Source organism: Pocillopora damicornis, chromosome 3, assembly GCF_964200805.1.
Source record: "Pocillopora damicornis chromosome 3, jaPocDami1.2, whole genome shotgun sequence".
Lineage (NCBI taxonomy): Eukaryota > Metazoa > Cnidaria > Anthozoa > Scleractinia > Pocilloporidae > Pocillopora > Pocillopora damicornis.
In genome coordinates, this window is record NC_142672.1 from 16977033 (window position 1) to 16997015 (window position 19983).

Below are 19983 nucleotides of genomic sequence, written 5' to 3' on the forward strand. Positions count from 1 at the left end.
AATAGTTCTTATGTAAGCTTTTGGAATATTCCAGAATACTTTGTGAATATATGTATAAAGACTCGCGTATGTAACTGTGGTAGCTTTTGTTGTCGGAGTGACAACTGTTTTGAAAGCTATACTGAGAGACAGTTACTGCGAAAGATTAATTTAAGTTTATTAATGATAAGTGTTGTACTGCTTTAAGGATTCGCTCCTTGTTAAGAACATTACTTGCTGTTTAATAAAGTAGTTGAGTTTGTGGAATTGTTGCGTTTTTCTGTCGCTAATATTATACCGTAACAGCGGCTATTATAGGGGCCAATGACCACACAAGCTTGGCTGGACTAACAAACAGGAACAGAACCCCAAATATTTTTCTCAAATAATTTTAAAATTGTCTTAAAAAAGTGCTTGACATGGACTTCACAAACTGCTCATGTGCACTTCAGTAGTCATGTCTGAAAAAACCTTGCTCCTCACCTCACTTCTTCTCGTGTGTGTGTTAAATGATAGTGAATAAAGGAAAAGTAGCACGTAAGATGATATTTAAAGAAACAGAAATGATAACTGACTGGTGAAGTCATACATACCTCTCACTTGCCTTCTCCCATGTTGGCACCACACAACACTCCTTAACACAATATGATATAATAATATAAAGGGAAAAATTCAAGTTATCCCAAGCTCGTTTCGTGAGTAGTGACTGAAATTTGTCCTATGACTCGAACTTTCCTCCTGATATGTTATGTAACCTTCATCTGATTTATCATGGCGTCTTTGGGTAAACAAGAAGTAATCGCCAAAACAGGGGTATCCACAGGCTTAGGCCTTGCCATGGTGAAATTGTACATATCCAAAGACCATATAGTGTTCGGATGTGCACGCTCACCACATAAGATAAATCAGCTGAATGACGAGTTTTGTAAAGGAAGCGCACCAAAGCATATCTCTGCTGTGGACATTCTTAACGAGGCTGACGTTAAACATTGGTCACAAGATGTCATTTCTAGCTTTGGAGCGCCGACGTTTCTCCTCAACAATGCTTCTGTTATCAACAACAAGACTTGCTTGTGGCAGATTTCTGGTAAAGAGTTAAACAGTGTAATATATTTTTTTATTTATTATTATTTTTTATTTATTCCTTCAATTCCTAGCTGATACATAGTTATGTAAATATAACGTGATATAACATAGAATCAGATAAAGATTTACAAAGGAAAAGATGCGTAGAACAGAAATTGCAACCCTTAAATTGAATTACATTGTATATTGAAGGAGAGGAGAGGGGCACATCTAGATAAACTAATATTGTGCCCCTTAAAGTTATTTTAACAAAGGACAGCAAAAAACGCTGCCATCATGCTCGCTGACCGCTGACCGCTGACTGCTGACCGCTGACCGCTCAATACTAATATAGTGTAATAGATGTAATAGATAATATATTATAAAATAATTCAAATACTACGCGGGCTCCGATTTGCCATAAAACCATTTTACATGAACGTATGTAAACACGGTTTTCGTTCCTCTTTCATTAATTATTTTATAAAAGAAATGTAAAATGGTTTCCGCGTTTACATAGCCTGATGTAAACACGCGGGAGGTTGGGAGAACACGAGATAAGCGTAGGAAACAACGACGCGAAGCGGAGTGGTTTCCAGCTTATCTCGTGTTCTCCCAACCCCCCGCGTGTTTACATCAGGCTATGTAAACACGGAAACCATTTCACATTTCTTCAGTGTAAATCAAGTAACCCTTATAATTTATCCATGTTTGCTCTCTGTTGCTGTAAAAATATCAACTTATCATTTTTGATGCAAAACGTTGCCATTGTTTTTATTGTTAGCTTGAGTATTTATGGTGTGTCAAAAAACTTCATTGGTTACAAGAAAGGGAGTGATTTTGCTAAGACATTGTCATGAACCAAAAACCAAGAGTCACTAGTCCTCACTACAACAGCCAACCAGAATAGAGGCAAACATTACATTGAGTAACTTAGAACTAAAATAATATACATAGTAACTCCCAATAAGCATGGGAAACTTGTAACATGTTTTACCAATTTACCATATTTCACATTGGTCCTTGTTCTGTTTACAAACTTTTAATATGTTTTAGCTTTGAGAATGTGGGGTGAGTTTGTCTTGTGCACTGAGAATTCAATTTTTCATGATTTATTTGAAACATAAATTTTAATTGGATGAGAGATACATCTAATATGACCTTATCACTTCTCTGGTAAGTTACCAGTTACAAGTCTGCCGCTGGGCCAGAGGGGGAGTTGTGGTTAGATAGGTTATATAGTGGGTCATATAATTCTACAAATATGTCGTTGTATCATTTCAAGCAAATAAAAAGACAAATTCGAGTTCTTGATAAAGATTCCAAATGACATACAATACAACTGATTTATCTCATGAAAAAAATGTGTACGTGTTGCATGTCTATGTTTCCCTACAGCTAAGAATTCTGTACGGGTCCGCAAATGATCCCACGACCGCAAATGATCTCGGATCGCAAATGATCCCGGACCGGAAATGATCCCTGATGGGGACCGCAAACGATCTCGACTAAAAAATAAGGAATGGCATGGACGTGGGAATGGTGAGGGTAGGGAATTGGGATGAATAACAATTATATTTATTAAAACCATCTTAAATTATGGCTTACAACTGGCTTCTTTTTGTTACCTTTTTCATACTACGATGCTATGAATGGCACCGTCATAAACGGACTTAGTCTTTACTATATATCTTAAAATTATGACCGAGATTCTTTTCCACAACACAATAAACACTACATATTCTTCCTTCACTAGATACACATTGATATGCCGGCGTGGTATACCGTTCTATCTTTATATCAAATTGTATCAGTCCATTGACGTCACCCGGCTGGCAACAGCAGCAACAGTCTCAGTAAAAACAACAACAACAACGTAGTGCTTTAGACTAATATGTTTTCACCCAAATTGCGGCATTGCTTGTTTTTGTTGCACTTAATTCCAAACCAAAATTCATCCACTGATTAAGCAACTATTACAAAAGACGCTGTCATCTGAGTAGTACTGCAACGCTCCACCACTCTCAAAAACACTTTTTGAGTAACACTGGAATTTTCGTCCACATTTTGGAAAAATTTCTTCTGTGATTTTTCCATGGCCATACCTTTGCCTTTATTCCTCGGCAATAGCTAGTTACAGTGTCACCATTATGCTTTTCTAAGGAGAATATCTGATCGATGCTGGCCTCAGACAAACTGGCGTTGTCTGTTCTTGCTCGCTTCGCTGGTTGGCCTGGGAATCGGCTTCATGGCCTGTGCAAGTATCATTTCGTCTCCCACTGTCACTCTTTGCCTTTTGCTGCCGCTCATTTTCTTCTTCTTTTGTTACTGAGGTAACATCATCTACTTTAAACCACCTCGTTTCGCTCTCAAGTGTCACGGGATCATTGTAGCTGATAAAGTACTTGTGCATGGAATGATTAGCCTCAAGGATCACCCCTTCACAGGTGTTCTTTAGCGAGTTTTTCTTTCCCTTCACTAATTTCTTTGAGACAGGGACTCGAATCAAAACGGTTTCTCCCTTGTAATAGAGTGAGGGTGGATTTCGCCATAACTCCCGCTTTACCATATTCTGCGAAGCCTTATTAGACGCATCCAGAGCTTTCTGCATGATAGAATTGCGTTCTGTTACTAGCTCTGTTGGTTCTTCCGTCTTGCATTCATCTATTTCGATACCGTTGCTGTTTTCATCTGGAACTTCATATTCCTTCTTTCCCACAAGAAACAGTTTATTGCGATACCTATTGGGCTTTCTACCGAAGTACACTTCAAATGGAGAAAGCTATGGTGATTCATTGTAGAGTTGCTGGTACTGTTGTAGAGACTCCACCCAGTTGAGATGGCCATTGTTGTTGTTGTTAATTAAATCAACCTTTATTTTTTCCTTCCACGTTCTGTGTGAGCGCTCGTCTTTTCCTTGGGTCTGGAGACTGTATGCGGAGCTTTTAATTTTGCGAACATGTAGCGTTTCGCAAACAGTCTTTACTACTCCCTTAAATTCTGGACCTTGATCGCCTTGCAAAATTTCTGGAGGGCCGTGTTCGATGTAAATGTCTAAAGATGTTCCGCCACTTCACGAGTCTCTTTTGTTTGAAGAGGACGTAAGAAAAGAAATCTACTGAAAATGTCAATAACAGACGTTATGTATTTATAAGTATCACCGTCTAGCATGCTAACCATGCTTACAAGATCCACTTGATGTCTTTCTTGTACTTTTGATGCCCTGATTGGCCGGAGAGGCGCCTTATTTTGAAAGAGGGGCCTAATTTTTTGCTGCTGCTTCAATGAATTTAGACTGTGTTGGATGACTCGACGTAATAACCCATGGTAAATTTGAGACATTTGTTTGCTCAATTTTTTAGTGCCTTCACTTTTCGTTTCGTAGTACGCACTATCCACAAGCTGAGAAACATCCGACTTTTTCACCACAATTCAGTAAGTTACCTTTTCGACTATTTGTTTCTTCGGCTGTCCAACTGTCGGATCATGGATTTCTTTCACGGCATAGATGTCGTTTTGTAACTTCCGATGAACCCGTTGCCTTAACCCTTCGTCACCTTTCTTAGGCCAATCTAAGAAAGGTACATTTCCCACAATTATATATATACACACATATATATATATATATATATATATATATATAAAGAGTAATTTGACTTACGTAAGACAGTGCTCAATACATAGGAGTAGAAGGATGTATATATTGTGGGAGGAAAAAGACAAATAAACTACCAGTTCATCCCTACAGACCTGTTTCGTGGTTGTCCACTCATCAGGGGATTTCCCCTATATATATATATATATATATATATATATATATATATATATATATAACTGACTGCAGACAGTACTGTTTCGGCCTTCTGGGCCTCATCAGTGCAGTGCTGATGCCAGAATAGAGGTAAGGCTATATCGCCACCCCAAGTGATCTCACACATGTGGTATCATCTAAGCCATGCCAGAGTGCTCAAACTAGATAAACTAGTGAGCATGCATATATATATATATATATATATATATATATATATATATATATATTATGAGAGGAAAAAACGACGCAACTACATTTTAAATTAAATTAAACCCCTGAAGAGTGAAACGATTCACGAAACAGGCTTGTCGGGATATGTAGTTGCGTCGTTTTTTCCTCTCATAATATTTATTCTGCTCTGCTTCAACGTATTGAGCACTGTTCCACGCGAAAATCGACTTGCAGACTTCCTATATATATACATATATATTCTTTATAGATATCTGACATCTAACCACATTAAAAACATCGAGTACTCTCAACGCGCATTGGTTTCGCTCCAATATATACATAATTTTTTTAACCTTCCTCTAATATGTAAGTCCATGCTATTCCTTATTTTTTGGTTGGGATCATTTGCGGCCCCCATCGGGGACCATTTGCGGTCCGGGATCATTTGCGGTCCCGGGATCATTTGCGGACCAGTAAAGTTCTCTGATAACTACTCAAATAAACCTCACCTATTAAGAGACGCGTTTAGGTCACCTTATCATTTATAGTTAGTTGTTATGACGTGTTTTAGGATTCGCTTGAATTTTGAAAATGGACAATTCAGACTATTCATGATGATACCAAGTGCCGTACGGTAGTAACCTTTGCAGAAAAAGTTGGCCTCGACCTGATGCGACGTGAAGTGAGATAAAAAGGCGCGCATATTCGAAGTTGATATTTCGACGTCGGAGTTCACCATTTCCACGCGTTAGGTTTAATAGCAGCTTTGCAAAATGGTACGAACGAAAGCAGACAGTGCAGGAAGGAAAGGTAAGTGGATTGATTACACGCCGGTTATTGTAATTTTAGCTTCAAAAACAGCAGTTCGTTATCGAGAAAGAGGGGTTGATCGTGTTCATTTCATTGATACAACACTGGCTTGTTTTTGATCCGATATTCCGGTAAATCTGGTCACAAACAGAAGATCGCCTCAGAGGAGTCATATAAGCTAATGTTAAAAATATCGATTATTGGACTATTGCTTTCAAGTTTCACTGATCTGAATCGTTATGGTACTTCGCTCACGTGTACATTTAACTCAGTGAAGCTTGGTATGTACATTGGGAGAATATTCTGTGTATAACTACCCTATGTTCGGTTTTGATGAAGAAATCATGGGATTTAAACAACAAGATTAAATACCTTCGCCCTGTCTAAATGTACCAAAAAGGTGTAGTGGCTTTCACTCGGCTGTTCGTGCTTGAATAATTTCTTTCTTCTTTGGTTAAAATCCCATAGATGAACGGTGGTAGCACTATATATCCTGTAGATGCATTCTTTAATTTTGTTTTTTGGAGTGCTAATTATGATAAGAAGTTTACGACATAATGAGACCCTGGTATTGATATTCTTTCACTAGAGGTGAGAGTTGTTGTACCATACAACAATTAATTTTATGCTATGCTGATTTTCGGGTCTCTTCATCGCTTTTTGCGCAAGATTTATAAGTTGAATTTTGTTTTGAACTTTAAGCAACTCATTAAAAGTGGCCTTAACTAACTAGGAAAACGTTTTGTCTCAACCACAGAAGTTATTTTGGCTTTGCAACTGCTATTTAATTTGTCAAACCATGTGATCAAGGGTTCAGTTGAAGCCTTTGGAGGGATCAGTATGAAAACTTATCGAAAATTTAGTAACAGATCACTGTTCTAGCAGTTGCACATTATGTAATTTGCACACACAGCTGTTGGTGCCAAAGCTCCTCGCAAACAGTTTGGTGCTTCATCATCATCATCGGTTGGTTCACCAAACAACTCGGGAGGAGGCAAGAACAAGAACAGCGGAGGAAATCCTGTCAAGTGGTGGCCATCTCCCAAATGGCAAAAAGGTAAATTACCAGGTGATAATAACATCCCACAACCGAGAGAGTTCAAGGATACATACCAGTTTCTAACTCTCTTTTTTTCCTTTGGGGGAGAAGGAATAATGACAATAATTTACTTTCTAAAAGCTGGCTTGTTTTGAATGGCACTGCTTGGGTAGTTGTGTGTAATGAAATAAAACCTTGTAATTTTCTGGGAACTATCTATTTGCCAACCATGCTTTTTGGTTGACCTCTAAGACTTACATTTTTATTTTGTCTTCTCCCTTGTTAAAAAAATCCTGTGTTTGTTACTATCCCATCTCTATCAGAATCTATTCTATCTCACTATGGTTTGGGTAAGGTTAATTCTTGTTTTAGATTCAATCTTAAACAAATAGGGGATGAAATGATAGAGAAAATAATATTAGCAGGAATTTGATTTGATTTAGAAGTGAACACTGCAGCCAGGAATTCCATGCAACATCAACTGGTCAGGACCTCCTCAACCACACATCTGGTGCTCTGATTACTAGTTCATGTGTTGGAGTTCAGTAGAAGTACTGGCTAACATGATAAGCAAGTTGGATTCGAATAATAACACATTACAGACAACAATGAATAGGCCCTTGAAGCATTTTTTGAAGCAAAAGTGGAGGTATCGGTATATAGTTCTAGTATGCTGTGTAAGTGCTCTTGAGGTTTATTTCAACCTGTGTATTGATATATTTTTAGGCATTGGACAGTTCTTTCCTAAAGATGGAGCAAGTAATGAAGATTTCTCTGAAAAACCACAGGCAGCAGAGGCAAACAGTTACCCAGGGGCCTCCTCTGAAGAATTGGGACTAGATGGAGTTAAACCAATTCATGAGGACTGAACAACAACTAATATTATCAATCATAAAATTTCATGATGTGTTCATCATTTGAACAGTTTCATGAGCATGCAACTAGTGACATTGATCAACTGATATCAATAAAGGCATATATTATTGTACAGTGAGGAGTCTATATAATACATTATGAGGTAAGTTTTTTCTTTTGAAGCCAAGTATTTTTTTTTTTTTCTCTGTCAAAGCATCATATGTCACACACAATTATCAATTTCAACATCTTTCTATCATGGACAACTGCACTCAGATGTGTTTACCACTGCATTGTAATTTATGTATTTATTTCACTTGAAGACTTCAATTGTTTCACTTAGAATTGCCATGTATTCTGCTGTTTAACTATTCTGTAATGTATTTTGTCATCTGAGTAGTACTGTCAAATACCTTGTTACTGTACATATTAAATATAACATATTTCAAACACAACCCTGGTCTTAAATAAATTAAACTTGAAATGTGTCAACAAGTATGTAGTTTCCTCACTATATTGTTAATTACTGCTTGATCTATCTTGATCTGTCAGTGGTGTGGCAAACTGGAACCAGTAAGGTGCAAACTAATGTATCTTTATGAAAACAGTCGTGTGAAGCATGCAAGAGAAATTTTTTTGGTTGGCAAATTGAGATGGAACACTTTGTGTAACTTTCAAACGGATGAAATTATTGCATTACTTCACCTTAAGAGAAAGAAAAAAAATCTACAAATTTATCTGAACTCACACAGGTGTTTTTTGGTCTATTGTCTAAATACTTCTAAGCAAAAATAAAATGCATCAGTGCCACACTTACTGTTGTTTCCCTATAAGGCATTGTTTGGTCTTGTCACACAACATCATATCTTCCCTGTTTGAGAGAGAGTGTTGCAAAAATAATGGTTGCAAAAGAGACTATGCTTACTGCTATTCCTCTAACAGAGAGAAAATCAAAATCAATCATCTACAGTTAGTTGCATCAAAAATATAATTCTATGTAATTTTACTGCGAAAAGCAAACTGAAACTCTGTTATATCTCCAATAGACACTAACCTAAGATATATTGCAGTCTCGAATAACTAAAGATACATTGAACAAGAGAAAAGGATAATATTTCAAAGAGTGCTCCTTGATTGGTTGTTGCCTATCTGGACTTCGCCCTCTGTGTGTGAATTATGTGATAAAAAATGCAGGTTGTTTACAAGGAATGAGCACGCAGTTGGACTAAGTCCAAGGAAGCTAAAAGCAAATTTCAATTGTAGAAAAATTCAAAATCCAGGACAATGTGGTTAGAATGCGCAATCAAGTGCAGGTTGTTTACAAGGAAATGAGAGGTGATGGAGCAAAGTCTAATTTGGCAAAATGGAATTTGATTGGTGGAATACAATTCAGGCATGTGAAAAATTGCCTAATGTTCATGTAGTGCAATGACTTGGTGTGTTCTGATTTCATGGTATGATGGAATGTAAGGTTTTTGGCATGTGGATTGTGAGTGAAGGGGTGGAAAAAACACGCTTTAACTTAAAAATGATACAACACGGTTAAATGTGAACCTCATATATCCCAATAGATCTCAACCTTAATCAATAAGGTTCTCACAAAGGCCACAAACCATTACACTTATCAAAATTGGCTCAAAATTAAAGGTTTATGTTACTCTTTGAGCACAGCCACCTGATTCCATGACATCATTTGCAAGAAAGCTGCACAAGACATACCCTAAATGGTGTGATTGGTGCAAGATATCCAAATGCTGTGACGTGAGTGGTGCAAGATACATACCTTAGTGCGGCAGTCTGATTGGTGTTAGCAATGTACCACTACACACTAGCATAATTATTTTTCCTTTTTCAGAAAAAAAAAAAAAACGAAAAAAGCTCATAGCCCAACTTCCTTTGATTTGAATAAAACCTCTTTGTTATGGTAACACACATTAAAGGAGAGGTATGCTTCAGAAAACATATACCTTTCATCACCATCATCAAAAAGTACACATATATAATCATACCACTTAACCCTTTCACTCCCAAGATGTCATTGGTAATTCTCCTGACTGTCTGCTCTACAAGTCTTCTGATGTTACATCTGAGAATATGGTATTGGATCAACTAATAATCCCCTAATTGATACCTTCCTTGGTTCTCATCACTTGTCTTCTTGATTTTGTATTGATATTGTGAAGAGAAATTGTCTTGGTCACTCATGGGAGTTAAAGGGTTAATCTATTCTGAGATTTACAGAGTGACCTCATTGTTTGACAATCATTCTCAATTGAGCTAAGAATTTGACCAACCTTGAACTCCACATTAGCAATTTATAGAAATGCTCTTGGGATGTTGGATAACAGTGAAATGCATTTGTTTGTTCCTGATTAATAGATTATCCCTCAATTAAATTCATAGGAGATTTGAAACTGGATCAGCCACAACTGACCAGTCTGAAAAACAATTGTTGCTCCTTCCCTTTTCACCACCAATTAGAAGTAAAACTGCAAAGTTTTACTTTATAGCAAGTTTACACAGAATTTAAGTAATTCAACTATTACCTACCCATGATTAAATTTACACAATGATTTCATTTCAACATTGAATAAAACCAATTCAACAAGTACAAAACAGACTCGTCCCTCTCAATTAATTTTATTAATTGAACAAATAATATGACAGGGAATTACAAACTGTAATTAACCTTATAACATTTACAATAGGAATATAAACAAAATCCTTTTTCCTATTGATCTACATAACACCATGAAATAAGATTTCTTCACCTTTAGTTGGTGCTTAATATAGCAATAATTAGAGCTAAAAAAAACCTTAATTTGTGCATGGATTGACAATCACATCAATCAGTTGCAGTATTATAACAGCAACCTCACTCTTTCATAAATAACTCAGTTTGCCTATGCTGTTTTTTAAAGATAACAACTTTTTTTTTAATCCAAAAACTGACTATTTTCAACTTTTTATGAACAAGAGCGGTATCAGCTTGAGTCTGACTTCATGTTCCTCTGCTCAACCCACGAAGTGAAAACCATTCTAAAGAAAGGGACATGAGATAGGAAAAACTTTATTAGAGTGCAGACAAATTGGCCATGTCACAGGAAAGTGCAGTTCTCATACTTGGTAAAGCTGCACTTAGTTATAATCACCTTCTCTTAGTTAAAACCAAAACAAGAAAGTTAGAATTCAAACAAAGGCTATTCAAATTTGTCAAGGTTATTTTGATGGGTTAAGGTGATTCCTCAGTATTGCACAATATTGCACATAAAAATCACATAATCAGGTGAATAGGCACACCTGTATTCCATGAACACAGTATTGTTTTTCAGTCAATGTACCAGGTAAAGAGGTGCTGTGGTCGTTAGTCCTTAAACAAGCATGATGACCTACACTTTTATTGCACAACTTTAGTGTTTACTAAGATTATCTCTTTAAATTGGAGAAATTTAAAAAAAGTAATCAAGGGGAAAAAAATTATATGGCTGACAGGGTTCAAGAAGCCTGTTGCTTAATGATGCAAATTTTAACCTTGAAAGCTACAACTCAAGGAACATTTCAAGTCTTCTTTGTTTCTGATTGCATGATTTTCCCAATACTTTTATAATACTTTGTGGAAGGGGTGGGGTGAGGGGGGATGAGGCCTTGCAAGGAAAAAATTTCTGCATTGAGCCCAAACAGTAGTTGGCCCCACAGCACCTATCCTTTCATGAAGCCAGAAGAAAGGACTATGAAGTCACTCCAGAGTTAATTGATACCTATTCATGGTTTCAAACCTAAACTGGTTATAAATCTGTATTAAGTTATTCAAATTAATTTGATGATTTATACCTGCAGTGTTTGACAATACACTCATTACTACAGTACTGAGTGCCACGTTCCTTTGTTGTACTCGCTGGCTTGTTGCAACCATCACACAGACACATTCGCTTAGTTATTGGCTTCACTGTAACTTTGCTCTTCTGTCAAAAGAGAACAAATTTTGAGAAATCACTACCTTGGGAATAATCTTTCCATGAAAAATGCCCAAGCATATAGAATTTGAATTTAATAACTTAAAAACTGTCTCCAAATGTGCTTTAAAAATTCAATTATACACTGCCATTTCCAAAACCCACTAGGTAACAGCTACTGCGCCAGTTATCACACACACCCACACGCCAAAAAAAAAAAATCATCAATTCCTGTAAAGATTGTATTTATGCCCAAGTTGGGATTATTCTCTTCATTGCACACTGACCTTAGCCTTTGTAGAGACTGTTGACTGAGTTGTTGTGCCAGTTGGTGCCTTATTAGCTGCCATTGGTGGTACGGTTGCCACCGGCTTTCCAGCCATAGGAGTCTGACTTAGAGTACGGCTCAGGGGTTTACCAACAGCCACAGCAGAAGTGTCTTTGTTGGGTTCCAATGTACCAGGTATACCCACACTGGGTGATGATATAGAATCTGCTCTGTCAATCTTCCTGAGTTTTCCAGTTGGTTCTTCCTGTTTTAAAAGGAACAGAGAACACTAGTAATGCACGCAATAATTCTATACGAAATCTGAAAAAGAAAACCCTTAGACTAGCAAAGATGGCAGTAAAATTAAGAACTAACAGACCAACATATTCCACACTTTTACCAATCCAAGAAATAGGATTATTAAAAAAAAAACCAAAAAAAAAAAAAATCAAATGTGCCTATCAGTATATGTGGCACTTCACTCAGTCAACAGTGTCTCTCTATGACTCATAACAGTGGCACACTGGCCTCAACCAAAATTCAAAATCACAGTAAAACACTTTGTGACAGTTTTTCTTGATATCCACCCGTACCTCTTGTAAAAACTTTCTAGCCTGGTGTTCCTCTTGTGATTTTTTATATTCCTGCTGTGCTTTCTCTTGCAAAGCCTATACATGGTAAATACAAGTGATTTGAAATCCATGAAACCCTCACATCTGCTGTCTTTATTTCATTGATAAGGCCAGTTACATTTAATGAAAACCACAGTGACTGCATGGAGTGTAACTAGTTTAATAAACAAGTTATTTGTGATGACAATGCCTGTGACTGGGACATGGTGCAGATTATTGCACTATGTTTAAATAGGCAAGTTCCCCTTCAGTGTTAGTACCTGAGCCCCTAAAACATACTCACACCCTAAAGTAGTACACCAAACTAAGAGTTGCTCATCAGCTATGACATGTTGACAAGCCACAGTAACAAGAGAGCCTGACTAGAGCTAACAGCCCAAGAGAAGACAGACTATGAGGTAAAGGACTGTTGAGAAACAGTAAAACTGGGTATACAATAGAGCAGTGGGGTCATTATACCTTTCTGTTGTTTTCATTTAGGTTTTCCCACATCTGGTCCACAATTTTCTTGATTTCTTCAAACTGAGCCTGTTGGAAATTAATTGTGGATTTAATACATTATCTCGGCCAAATCTTATAGCTACATGTTGTCCAGTATGAACTGCACAATCTTTGAAGGGCAATAAGTAACAATCTAGATTCAGTACCACATCAATACATTGTTTTGCTAACTGCAGTACAAGCAAGAACAATTTTGTTGGAGTTTCAAATAGATTCCTCATGATATGAAAAGGCTTGAAAGAAGTTGCAGGTTAAAGAAGTTTTATTTAACTCAGATGCAGTTAACTCCCAAAAACACAAACTCTTGCTGACTCTCAGAACAATTCATTAAACATGCATTTCCTCCTCCTCAGAGGTCATACATCTGAAATTCCTCATAACCCCAATTTTTTTCAGTTTCCTTCAAGATTATCTCATTGAGTTATCTAGAGTTGACTGTAGTTTGCACACCTCTAAATTTTTTCACTTAGATGTTCCCATATCACTCCTTTTAAGCAGAAGCATACATACTCTATACAGGCTATATGTTTCTGTTTTAAGTTATCACTGGGTTACATTGCATATATACCAACTCTTCTGGATACAGAGCCAATCTCCCACTCTCCCATACAGGTGACCAAAACTCCCTGATAAAAGGAAGTTTGGATAAGTTGCCCACAACATTGGATTTAAGCTCCATATGTTCCAAAATTCCAAAATCATCTGGCTTCTTAAGCTTGTATTATGACTTCTGGCTTCATTTTCTTGCATGATGCACTTTGTTTGTCGCAAACAAAAAGAGAGTTTCTTCTTTGTTACTGCTATACAAGCGAGTCTGATTGGATGAGTATTTAACCAATTGAAGACCCTGACAAATAGATCCACGTTTTTCTTGCAAAATTGCTCGGTGGTGGTGGGGGTTTTTTTTTCAATTCCCAAAAAAATTGAGGGGGGGGGGGAAGGGGGTCACATCAGTGAATTCAGTTGGGGGAGGGGGGGGGGTGTGCTGGTCCAAAAAAGAATCTCCAGGTTTGAGATCCCCAGAGGTTGGCTCCTCTGATATTGTGCATGTACTTCACACAAGACTGAAGCAGTCATATTTGCCACAGTTATATTCACTGACAGGAAAATGCATTAGTATTCCTGAGCCCTAATGTGCAAAACCTTAAAACTACATCATTACACAATCACAAAATTGTTGATGAGACCGTATCACATAGATCATGGCACTGATGTTCAACATAAAAGTGTATACAAAGCTTAACATACCACAGAGTTTTTTGAGCGTATGGTTGCCTGTGTCTCCTTGAAAAACAGCTCATAAGCTGTAAGAGGCCTAAACAATGAAGACAAAATCTGAAAACGTTAACTTTCAATCTACAAAAAACTCCCTTCTAAGTTAAGGGAATTCTCTAACTACATTGACCATCAATTGGAGAAGAGTGTTTTGGCAGGTTATTTCTAATGAATTATACAAAAACCAAAAGAAATTACGAGAAACATTTATTTGTAAAAAGGTCTTAACATTACATTCAACTATTTACGGTAAAGACAGAGTAATTTCACTAAATCAGTAAAGGAGCACCTAGCTACTAGCCTAGAAAAGTCCAAATTGAAAAAAAGAAAAAAAAAAAGGAGAGAAAAGCAGCTGGGTAAGTTTCCCATAATACATGTAGCTGTACTTTCTGTTTAGTGAACTTCCCCTGACAGACCTTTCCTCAACCTTAGGGAGCAAATGCACAATCTAGTATCCACATTTTTCAAAACGAAACAACAGAAATAACAAAAACAAAACCACTGTAACAACCAAATAAAACATCTCCTATGACCAAAACAAAACCACCACTCTGACACTGCAAGGATCAATGCAATTGATAAATAACTTTTTGTTTGTTTGTTTGTTACACGAGTGGAGGATAGAATGTAGCAGAAAATGTAAGGCTTTCAAACATTAAGGCCATCTCACAAAACTCTATCTTTTTTTCTACCACATGAGCAGTTGAAACTATAATTTGACACTAATAAGGTCTTATATGTAGTTTCTAGGACAGAACACCAGTCATATTAAATACCAAAGCCTATACAGAAAGGAGGAAGAAACAGATATTGGTATTCAACAACAACCTCTATGCCCATGTCTTTTTTTAAATTGAATTTTTGTAAATTAAGGTTTCCTTGACACCTCACACATATCCAGTGGCAAGTGAGAGATAACTGAATTTTCTCATGAGGTTAACCTGGAGTAGACCATAATCAAAACAAGTCACATATGTTGGCTGATGTCTGACACTCCTAGGCATTCATTTTATTTCATTATTATTATTGACTATTGTTTGATTTTTTTCCTTCGATTGTTTCAGTCACTTCCTTGTGGTCCTTACAAAAGGTTCATTTTATTTTGATTATTTTGTTTTAGTCATTTCAGTGGTTTTGCTTGTTTCACTTGTTTTGTTTTGCTTTGCTCATTATGGTCATTTCGTTTTGGTCCTTTGGCTTGTTTCATTTTGTTTGTTCTGTTTTGCTGTTTCAGGTTTTAGTACATACCCATTACTGGGCTTCATTATTTGTTAGTTACTCATGCACTTACTTGTTGAGCTCCAGACCATCTTTTTCTCTCTTCTTACGCTTAGTTCCTTTATCTTTCTTTTTCTTTTTCTTTCTTTTAACATCATCAGCACCAGTCACCTTCTTTAGGCTTTCAGCAACTTGTGATAAAGGTGTACTGTCATCATCATCTTCATCATCACTGTCCTGGTGATTCCCACCAATCATTTGCTCTGTGCTAGAACTTAATGCAACATGTGGTGATGACATTTGGTCTTCTGCAGGACCTGGAGCAGATGGTTTGATGCTGGCTTGCGACACAGCCTGGCTTGTACCTGATGTTGATGACAATGATGACAATGTAGATGAGGGTGTAGCAGCAACCACTTGACTAATTGCAGTTGCCTCATTGACAAATGTTATTTGAACTACATTACCACTACCTGGCAAAGGTGTTTGTTGCAGAGGTATACTACTTGGTTGTGTTGATCCTATGGTCGTTGAACTTTGTTTCCCATGTGGACTATTTACAAACAACCCAGGAGATATTTTTTGCACTGTTGTACCCAGCTGCATAAAGGGTTCTGCATTATTTTGTGCTAAGATTGCTTCACCATTAACTCCACTTAAAGATAAAGGGTCAGATTTTGCATATGACAATAGATTACCAATGCTTGGATTTGAGATAGCTTCCAGTTGAGCATTAGCACCCCCATGTTGAGACAAAGATAACACATTCTTGGAATTCAAACCAGGATTAGCTGCATTCATTAAAGTCATTTTAGTTGGTTGCTGTTTCACTGACACAGGTGATTTAAGAGTTGAATTTGTATTAACTAATATCATTTTTACAGGCTGATTTGACGCAGCTACAGGAAGAGACGATTTGGTGACTTGTGAACTCTGAGCTCCTGATGTTGGATTTTGTGGAACAACATAACAAATAAGTGGTTGACCAGTCTGAATATTTCCTGTTGATGCTACAATCTGACTAGTTGGTCCCTGTTGCTTAGGCTGTCCAATGGCTTTTACAAGCTGACTCAACAATGCCGGGTTTGATGTGAAAGCTTGTAATGGATTAGTTTGATTGTGTTTTACACCAGACTGGGTAGCAACTGGATTTATAATGGTCCCTTGCAAAATTTTCTGCGTAGGCATGTTGTTGGGATTTGTACCAGAAACACCTATATTATGAGTAGCCATGTTTTCTCCCTGGATCTGTAGACTAGTTGATTGAACTACAGGTGCTGACGTGGTAATTCTAGAACCCTGAGAATGTACACCTGTTCCTTCCACATTACTTTTAATGGGAACATTACTCTGTGCTAACTTTGCTGAGTTTATCCCAAATTGAGAAAGAGATGACCCAGCTTTGCTACTTGAAGACGCAACAACTGACGGAACAGCCATTTGTAGCATCTTAGAACTTGTTAGAATCTGAGGGCTGTGTGAAGAAAATGTCCTTGTGGCTTTCACTGATGACTGAGAGGGAGACAACCCTCCCATATTCTGCAGTGGAGAGCCAGGCTGCATACTAGGTGATGGGTGTCTCACAGATTGATTTGTGGACCTTACTGAAGCAGATAATTTTCCAGCATGGTTTGTTTGCTTTACATTGGGACTTGGACTTCTGGATGATGCAAGTGGACTTCCTGGACTACTGGCACTATTTAAAGGGCTTCCTCCTGTTACTACTCCAAGAGGTAGTGTATTTTTGACAGCTGAAACTGATGGAGCAACTGATAACTGTCCAGGACTTGATGAGCGAACAGGCCCAGAGGAAATGCCCTTTTGTAAAGCATCTGATGCCATCTGTAAATGAGCTGTTGAAGGATTTGGCTCCTGTGGAACTTGAGGTGTGAATACAATTGGCTCACTAACACCTTGAGGCATATCTCGCTCTACAATTTCGTCAATGAGTTGCTCAATGTTAGAGTCACTTCCCATTGACTGAAGCTGAGGATTCATGCTAACATTGTTCATAGAGGGAGGGAGGTTTGTCTGCACAAAGGAGGGCATCGGTGGTTGAACTGTTGCTGGCCTATTCAGATTTGCTAAAAGGGCCATTCTCAGAGGCTGCTGACCAACAGTAAAGGTTGAATGACCATGCATTGATCCAGGTGGTGTAATTGGTGGTAAATCAAAGTTTTCTGATGGAAAAGTTGGAGTTGGTGGCGTCCTAGAACGTCCCACAATACTCTGTGCATGAAGGTACTCCTGACGGATATCATTTAACAAAGAGCTAGGGTCTCCAGGAAATACTGGATTTATAGCTGAGGATTGTGGAACCTAAGAAAATTTAAAAAAGGTTAAAAATAAAACCTCTAGATTGTGCTGTTCAGTCTCCTTACTCAAACAAAACTTTACAGATTTGCAAGTTGGGTGGGCATATCACTCTTAATCAGTAATAAGAGAGAAACATACATACAGGAAAATTGACTGCAGCTTTTGTTTACTCATCACTTGTTTCTTTAGCAACATTTGATGTTACAATGAGAAATCAGATGTGATTTGGCGGTGAGACAAAACCAAACATACAGGAAGTAATGGACATCATTTTGAAAGAAAATACTTTTTTCTTACTTGGGGTAAACTGACAATAGCTGTTCCAGGGTCACGGCTATGATGCAAGCTCCTGTCCAGGACCAGACCTTCATTCCCTCCACTGTTCCGAGAACTTGTTGCCGATGATTGTGTAGTGGGTGTTGAAACCACATTGGATCCTGCTACATTCAAACTTTGAAGTTGGTCAAACTCAATGTCCTAATCACAAAGAAAATTCAACATGAAAATCTCCAACAAAATCATGTTAGGATTATTTTCAGACCATGTTTCTGTTTTTGCATCTTCCATCACAATCATCACCAGAAAAATGGCAGTATGTTCTTCTTTGATAATTTTTAACATGGAAAATTTGTGAAGTTGTTTTTTTTGTCAGAATTTACATAAAGATCAGATTCCAAAAAGGTTCACATTTATCAAATATATGGTAAGTTAACGATGTGGTATGCTACCAGAATTCCGTATTCATAATATGACAGATGTACGTTACCATCTAAAGTGGCGAATATATTAAAATGTAAAACAAGAGAGTTATCCGAGTTGTTCTGATCAGGAATTGGAATTGTACTTGAGCTACAGTGTAATGTAATATAACCATCCTTATTTCATACAAAAAAACAAAACCAAAACAAAAAGTTAAACCCTAAAAAAAACAAAATAAAACACTTCCGCTTAATTTGATCCAACACTGAAGCTGTCGATAAATTCTACGCCAAGATTTTACTGGGGATGCAAAATTCTATGAATAATTAATAGGATGTTTCACATGTCAACCTACGGTCCGATCACAAAACTCCATCAGTAACTTGCCCTTCTAATGTACATGACCGTCAAACCGCGTGTTAATACGGCTTTTCCCGAATAAACACAGCTTCATCCTCATCCAGTGATCTTAAGCCTGTTTTCCGTACTGCGACTGATCGGCCTACCCTTCCCTATGATTTAATCCAGTTGCAAACAGCTTTTAACATTCTCAACACGTCATATTTTTCAAAAATACGACCACACTTTTGATGCTTCTTTGCCATTGTCTTGGTCGAACTCTTGTCGACAGTTTCGAATCACCTCTGGCTTCATTTGTATTTTCTCAAATCCATGCACGCACGAAAAAATAAAAAAAAGACAAATAAAACGAGGTCAGCCCCGAAAATTTAGCGACCGACGATACTTTGATCACATCATAGTCACTGTGGCGCTATGAACGATCTTCGAGAAATCTTATCTCGAAGAGACACGGCCACTTTCCAGGATTCCGCAAGAGCTGGGAACAAGAGTGACTTTCTAGAAGGTCTTTCGGTGTTTAACTTTGGTCGAGTCTTACCGATTTATTTATGGGGAAGTGATTTCTTTCCCGGTGTAAAAAGTTACGTAAGTGAACACCTAACAGACCTTTGAAGGAATATCGTGCTTGTCCCAATCTATAACTTCATCTATATCAAAATCGGCGATAGCATTCGTGTCTGAATCCGTCGCCATTACCCCCACAGTTTCTTCGCTGAAAATGTGCGCATACTCAGTAATAATGCTGACCAGAGTTTTGTGCCCGCAATAACGAATCGCCTCGCTTCTATGTGGTACCTTAGTTTGATTCGGGGCGGGGAGGGGGAGGTTGGTCTCGTTTCAAGAAATGTCAGAGTTTTTTTGAAATCTTCGAGGATCTATACTGAACCACCAAGTGGCCTGTAACAAGAAATCGTAAAGGACTTGTACTTTGCGAAAAACAAAGAGGCCTATAGCTCACAATAAGCAAGGGGTATCTTTTCTAATCACGAATCAAACCCCAGCCCACCCCCCCTCAAAAAAAAGCCTGTCTG

General features: G+C 37.6%; 2 protein-coding genes and 1 pseudogene across 4 annotated transcripts; 1 reads left to right on the plus strand and 2 right to left on the minus strand.

Annotated features, from left to right (window-relative positions):
* Positions 1 to 2426: 2426 nt before the first annotated feature.
* Positions 2427 to 5765, minus strand: LOC149048561 (KRAB domain-containing protein 2-like; annotated as a pseudogene).
* Positions 5306 to 8222, plus strand: LOC113684480 (PCNA-associated factor). The gene is made up of 3 exons (XM_027201858.2): positions 5306 to 5836; positions 6750 to 6893; positions 7602 to 8222. Exons 1-3 carry the CDS (start codon positions 5800 to 5802, stop codon positions 7742 to 7744), a joined length of 324 nt encoding a protein of 107 aa, XP_027057659.1. The 5' UTR covers positions 5306 to 5799; the 3' UTR covers positions 7745 to 8222.
* Positions 8223 to 10355: 2133 nt separating this feature from the next.
* Positions 10356 to 19715, minus strand: LOC113664575 (uncharacterized). 3 transcript variants are annotated; one of them, XR_016184549.1, is made up of 9 exons: positions 19559 to 19715; positions 18191 to 18370; positions 15651 to 17896; positions 14333 to 14399; positions 13043 to 13840; positions 12545 to 12619; positions 11971 to 12216; positions 11562 to 11692; positions 10356 to 10769 (listed from the first exon to the last, which is right to left on the minus strand). XR_016184549.1 is itself a non-coding variant. In XM_089198838.1 (9 exons), the coding sequence occupies exons 1-9, from the start codon at positions 19643 to 19645 to the stop codon at positions 10715 to 10717; spliced, it is 3156 nt and encodes a 1051-aa protein (XP_089054964.1). In that variant the 5' UTR covers positions 19646 to 19715; the 3' UTR covers positions 10356 to 10714. The 3 variants fall into 3 exon arrangements, 2 of the variants coding, with proteins under 2 accessions (XP_089054964.1, XP_089054963.1); XM_089198838.1 differs by having other exon boundaries at positions 13043 to 13111; XM_089198837.1 differs by having other exon boundaries at positions 12539 to 12619; positions 13043 to 13111.
* Positions 19716 to 19983: the final 268 nt, after the last annotated feature.